The 6,593-nt window shown below is 37.5% G+C and overlaps 1 protein-coding gene across 1 annotated transcript; it reads left to right on the top strand.

Moving 5' to 3' along the window:
- Positions 1-387: 387 nt before the first annotated feature.
- Positions 388-6,287, top strand: LOC137006338 (nuclear factor 7, ovary-like). Its single transcript, XM_067366995.1, has 6 exons — positions 388-1,008; positions 3,615-3,710; positions 3,946-4,176; positions 4,254-4,276; positions 4,358-4,476; positions 5,608-6,287. Exons 1-6 carry the CDS (start codon positions 616-618, stop codon positions 6,102-6,104), a joined length of 1,359 nt encoding a protein of 452 aa, XP_067223096.1. The 5' UTR covers positions 388-615; the 3' UTR covers positions 6,105-6,287.
- The last annotated feature ends 306 nt before the right edge of the window (positions 6,288-6,593 follow it).

The following is a 6,593-nucleotide window of genomic DNA, read 5'->3' as shown; positions in this document are numbered from 1 at the left end:
AAAGTCATTCAGATCAGGAGATACAAAATTGGAAGTATACAGGTCTTTATAAAACTGAGTAACAAAATTTTGATATTTTTTTCCCATCCTCTATGACTGTATTATTAATTAACAATTTACTTATAGAAGTCAATTCGCCATTTATTTTCTCCAAATTAAAGAAATACTTAGTCTTTTTTCCCCCTGTTCCAACCATTTATGCCTTGATCTGATAAAAGCACCCTCTGCTTTTTCTTGATAAATGTTATCCAATTGTACTTGTAATGATGATATATCCATCAGTTCTAATGCAAGTTTTGTTAAACTTTACCCTGAGGAAATCCTGATGTTGTTTTTTGAACCACATGTGATCATAAACTCCACCCTCTCACAGCACTTAAGAGACTGACTTATTATTTCTCTTTTCTGTCATACTGACTCTCTTCTCTCTTGACAAAAGCAATAAAGAATCAGCGATCAGTGGAGAATGAAGAGAAACACTTTCAAGAAGGATTTTTGAGACATTTGTTTCTGAACAGACAGCAGATCGTTGTGATTCTCAAGGTGATTCATTTTTAAAACCGTCGTTCAGAAAGTGAAAGTAAAGTTTATATTGCTGGAGCTCAAACAGTGAAAATGGCTTCACTAAATGAAGAGCTTTCTTGTCCTGTGTGCTGTGAAATCTTCAAGACTCCTGTTATTTTATCATGTAGTCACAGTGTCTGTAAAGAGTGTCTTCAACAGTTCTGGAGAACCAAGAAAACTCAGGAGTGTCCTGTCTGCAGGAGAAGATCCTCAAAATCTAATCCTCCTCTTAATCTTGTGTTAAAAAACTTGTGTGAGTCATTCCTGATGGAGAGAAATGAGATGCGTTCATCAGGATCTGAGGAGATCTGCAGTTTACACAGTGAGAAACTCAAACTCTTCTGTCTGGAGGACAAACAGCCTGTGTGTGTAGTGTGTATTAATTCACAGAAACACGTCAGTCACACATTCAGACCCATCAGTGAAGTGGTTTCATCATATAAGGTAAGACAAATGACTCTTGTTTCACATGTGAGTGAAAGTCAATGTGACATGCGAAAGCCAAGAATGGTAACCCAATACTCGAAAATTGTCCTCTTCATTTCACCTATCCAGTTAGTGCACACATTAGGTGTATAGTAAGTAGTGAACACACACACACATGAAGCAGTGGGCAGCCATTTGTGCTGTGGTGCCCGGGGAGCAAATGGGAGTTAGTTGTTTCCTGCAGGTCACTAGTCTGACTCTCTGAACATTAGGCTACAATTTCCCCACAACTTTACTTTACTCTGACTTGCAAAGAACAGTAATTATTCATAAACACAGATATCACATTCATGCACTCAATATTTCTCTCTGCCATTTTAATCAACTTCATATGACATTTACTGTGTTGTTAAAAAGTACAGGTGCTGGTCATATAATTAGAATATCATCAAAAAGTTCATTTTTTTTATCGTAAATTATTTTTAAAAATGAAATGTTCATATATTCTAGATTCCCTACATGTAAAGTAAAACATTTCAAAAGTTTTTTTTTTTTTTTTTTTTTTTAATTTTGATGATTAGAGCGTACAGCTCATGAAAGTCCAAAATCCAGTATCTCAAAATATTAGAATATTTCCTAAGATCAATCAAAAAATGGATTTTCAAAACAGAAAAGTTCAAGTTCTTTAAAGTATCTTCATTTGTGCACTCAATACTTGGTCGGCAGCACATATTACAGCAAATGACTTGCTCCTAGCACAAATTACAGCATCAGTGAAGTGTGGCATGGAAGTGATCAGCCTGTGGCACTGCTGAGGCACTATTGAGCCTTCAGATCATCTGTATATTGTTGGATCGACTGTTTCTCTTCTTTTTCTTGAAAATATCCCATAGATTCAGGGGTCAGGCATGTTGGCTGGCCAATAAAACACAGTAATATCATGGTCAGCAAACCACTTGGAAGTGGTTTATGCACTGTGGGCAGGTGCTAAAGTCTTGCTGGAAAAGGAAATCAGCATCTCCATAAAGCTTGTCAGCAGATGGAAGCATAAAGTGCTCCAAAATCTCCTGATGGCTGCATTGACTTTGCACTTGATAAAACACAATGGATCAACACCAGCAGACGTCACGGCCCCCCAAATCATTACTGACTTCAGAAACTTCACACTAGACTTCAAGCAGCTTGGATTCTGTGCCTCTCCAGTCTTCCTTCAGACTCTGGGACTATGATTTCAACATGAAATGCAAAATTTATTTTATCTGAAAAGAGGACTTTCGACCATTGTTCACTGTCCAGTTCTTTTTCTCCTTAGCCCAGGTAAGATGCTTCTGACATTTTTTCTGTTTCAGAAGTGGCTTGGTAGTCCTTTTCCTGAAGATGTCTGAGTGTGGTGGCTCTTGATGCGCTGACTCCGGCTTCATTTGACTCATTGTGAAGCTCTCCCAAGTGTCTGAATCGGCTTTACTTGACAGTATTCTCACGCTTGTGGTCATCCCTGTTGCTTGTGCACCTTTGCCTACCCAATTTCTTCCTTCCAGTCAACTTTGCATTTAATATGCTTTGATACATCACTCTGTAAACAGCCACCCCATTCAGTAATGACCTTCTGTGACTTACTCTCTTTGTGGAGGGTGTCAATGATTGTCTCCTGGACCATTGCCAAGTCAGCAGTCTTCCTCATTAGTGTGGTTTCAAAGAACAAGAGATACCCGGAATTTATACTGTAGGGATGGTCATTTAATGAAACTCAAATGTAAATATTCTAATATTTTGAGATACTGGATTTTGGACTTTCATTAGCTGTACGCTCTAATAAACAAATTAAAAAAAAAAAAAAAAAAACTTTTGAAATGTTTTACTTTACATGTAGGGAATCTAGAATATATGAAAGTTTCATTTTTTAAAATAATTTACAATAAAAAAAACGAACTTTTTCACGATATTCTAATTATATGACCAGTACCTGTATTTGCCCCATCCTAATGTCTTCTGTTTTTGTGTCTCATACTAATTCAAATCATTTTAAATTTAAATTTTGAAACCAGAGAAAACAAAGAATACAGTTTTTAACACCTATCACCCATGTGAAAAACTAATAAGTGCAGCAGAATGCTTGTGATAACTGGAGATCAGTCTTTCACAGTGCTGTGGGGGATTTTGACACACGTTTCTTTCCAGAACTGATTTAATTCAGCAACATTGGAGGATTTTCAAGCATGAACAGCCTGTTTAATGTTCTGCTACATAATTTTACTGGATTCAAGTCAGGACGTTCTTTTGGGAGACAATAACTTTAATTATCATGCGCTTTCGACTTTACAGCGTTGCATACCATTTACATTCACAGACAGCTATATTACACACTGCATGAAAGTTAATATTTGAAAAAGCATAATTGGGGCACTTTAAGACCTTTTAACAAACTTCATGCTGTTAAAAAAGTCCTATTGAAGTGTGATTTGATTGATTGATTTCTGAATCAATTTAGTATGAGATGTTCACAAAAACAGAAGAAATCATGATGAGGGCAAACACTTTTTCACAGCATTATATGATCATATCACTGTATTGTCTTCTTCTCTTCACTGTAATCTGGTGTTTTATGTGTTTTTGTTCAATTTTAGGTGGAGCTCAATACAGCTCTGAAGTCCTTACAGAAGAAACTTCAACACAATGAAAAAATGAAAGGAGAGTTTGAGAAAACAGTTCAACACATCAAGGTGGGAAAACAGAATCAAGAGTCATTTTCATTACAGCTGTAGGATCACTATATACAGTTATGATCTGATATATTTAATATAATGGATTCCAGTTCATTATTTCTGTAAATGACGAGCAGTGATCTGCTTCTGGATCCGTTATATGTCGGTGTTTGAGTTTATCTCTGATATGAATGATGTGAAGTGTTGATGTGTGTCGATTGAGATGATTGAAGTGAATGTGATTTGATTTCAGTCTCAAGCTGAGCACACTGAGCGTCAGATTAAACTGCAGTTTGAGAAGCTTCATCAGTTTCTCAGAGATGAAGAAGAAGCTACAATCACTGCACTGAGGGAGGAAGAGGAGCAGAAGAAGCAGATGATGAAGGAGAAGCTGGAGGAGATGAACAGACACATCTCAGCTCTTTCACACACAATCAAAGACATGGAGGAGATGATGAAAGCCAGTGACGTCTGCTTTCTGAAGGTCTGATTTCAGATCATTGGTTGATCATTGGTTCATTTATTGAGTTCTTGATGATAAATGGTGTGTTTGTTCTGCAGGAGTTTCCAGTCTCAAAGGAAAGGTGAGTGATCTGCTCCTGTCTCTGGTCTCTCTGGTTCTGATCCAAAGCCACCGCAGTTCTGACTCCTGAATGTTCTTCCAGAGTCCAGAGCTCACAGCCGGATCCACAGATGGCTTCTGGAGCTTTGATTCATGTGCCGCGTTACTTGGGCAACCTGCCGTTCAGAGTCTGGAAGAAGATGCAGGACATCGTCCAAAACAGTGAGTCTGACTGCTGAAGATCTGAGCTCTCACACACACACTGGAAATGATGGATGGGTGGAGAGATAAAGGTGCTTCATGACACAAACTGATAGATAGATAGATAGATAGATAGATAGATAGATAGATAGATAGATAGATAGATAGATAGATAGATAGATAGATAGATAGATAGATAGATAATGTCAGTTTAATTGAGTCTGACTGCTGATTGCTTCTGACTGTTTAGATTTGAATTTTTGTCCTGAATGGTTGCTATGGTGTTATTAGGCAGTTTCTAGGACATCGTGGGTGGTTGCTATGGTGTTGCTAGGTGGTTGGTAGTTGTCACAGTCACAGATGGTTACTATGGAGTTTTTATAGAGTTGTTAGCATGTTTTTAGCCTGATTTAACACTTAGCTAATCACTATTAGCATGTAGCTATTCACTTCTAGCATGTTTAGCATGTTGGAAGTTCAGTTTGCTAGCATGCATCAAAAGAGCCAAACCTCATGTCTCTGCGATGTTCTGGTGCAGAGATATAGGTCTTGCTTAACGGTTGCTATAATGATATAAACCATATGCTTCTGACTTTCAGATTTGAAGATATCCCTCTTTGGGTTTCGGTTGCTAGGGTGTTGTACAATGGTTGCTAGGGCGTGGCAAGAAAGTGTTGAAGGTGATTTGTGATTGGCTGTTTTCTGCCCCGAGTCAAACAAGACCTCATGTTTCTATGACTCTTCTATCCAAAAATATTCCCTTTGATCTCTTTGAGTGGAAGTCTATGGGACTTGTTGCTAGGGTGCTGTAAATGGTTGCTAGGGAGTGGCTTGATAGCTTCATGATGATCCTGAGACACTGATTGGTTGCCTGAGTAAAATAAGCCCCTCCCCATATCTCTGTGACATTGTGATCCAGAGTTATGTTCAATACAAAATCCCTTATATAAAAATAATGATATAATATATAAATAATATACAGATAATAATCCACAGAATAGTGATCGTGTGCTTCAGCTTTCAGACCAACAGTGAGTGAAACTAGGAGGAGGAACATGTGATCAACAGTGTCATAATTCATAATAATCTGTGTTGGGTCACTCTTGATCATTATATGAACAATAAAAGCATCTGTTGATTGTGTCTCATCAGCTCCTGTGATTCTGGATCCAAACACTGCAGATCCACATCTCGTCCTGTCTGATGATCTGACCAGTGTGAGATGCAGTGGGAACAATCAATCTCTTCCTGATAATCCAGAGAGATTTGACTGTTCTCTCTGTGTTCTGGGTTCAGAGGGTTTTAACTCAGGAACACACTGCTGGGATGTGGAGGTTAAAGAGTGTCGAATTTGGACTCTTGGAGTAACTACAGCATCAAACCAGAGGAAGGGATATGATTTCTTCAACACTGATGTCTGGAGTGTGACATATGATCCGTATGGACTGTATTTCATTTCAGGTTTTCCTGTCAAACAGAAGCTTGATCGTGTGAGAGTGAATCTGGACTATGACAGAGGAACGGTGTCATTCTCTGATCCTGTAACTAACACACATCTACACACATTCACACACACCTTCACTCACACACTCTTTCCATTCTTCTGGTGTTCTGACTCTCTGAGGATCTTACCGGTCAATAGTCAGTAATCGTTACTCCTGTAGGTCTGGATTTTCCTGCTTTCATCATGTTTCTAATATTTAATCCAGATCACATGAGTAAGAGCTGTTGATCTGAATATCAGTACGGTGGCTGTGATTGGGCCGTGATGATCACATGACTGATATCAGCACTACAGCAACACTCACACTCTCATATTTCATATCAACAGATCAATAAACAACAAGTTTATTTAATTAGAGTTTAGAAGAAGTTTAAAAAGTATTTTATACAATAAGATCGATATTAGACCATTTTAAGATAATAACCATTTACCTGAATATTATTTCAGTGAAGTTTGTCACTTTGCTAATTTTCACATAATTACATAATATATATATTTTTTAAACTGAACTTAATTCTACACAGTTTCAATGAATTTGTAAATGAATAAATGTTTATTTCAGTTTAAATGATTGTTTGTTCATTTAATTTCATGGATGTAAATGATAAACAAACTCTTGATTAGTGCTGTTTAC

The sequence above is a fragment of the Chanodichthys erythropterus genome, chromosome 18, assembly GCF_024489055.1.
Source record: "Chanodichthys erythropterus isolate Z2021 chromosome 18, ASM2448905v1, whole genome shotgun sequence".
Lineage (NCBI taxonomy): Eukaryota > Metazoa > Chordata > Actinopteri > Cypriniformes > Xenocyprididae > Chanodichthys > Chanodichthys erythropterus.
Note: the sequence above shows the minus strand (reverse complement) of the source record. Positions and strands in the feature narration are given on the sequence as shown.

Coding starts and splice junctions, on each gene's coding strand:
- LOC137006338 (XM_067366995.1), top strand. CDS start 616: ATGGCTTCACTAAATGAAGAGCTTTCTTGTCCTGTGTGCTGTGAAATC. Junction 1,009..3,614: donor AAGTGGTTTCATCATATAAG/GTAAGACAAATG, acceptor GTTCAATTTTAG/GTGGAGCTCAATACAGCTCT. Junction 4,477..5,607: donor GCAGGACATCGTCCAAAACA/GTGAGTCTGACT, acceptor GTGTCTCATCAG/CTCCTGTGATTCTGGATCCA.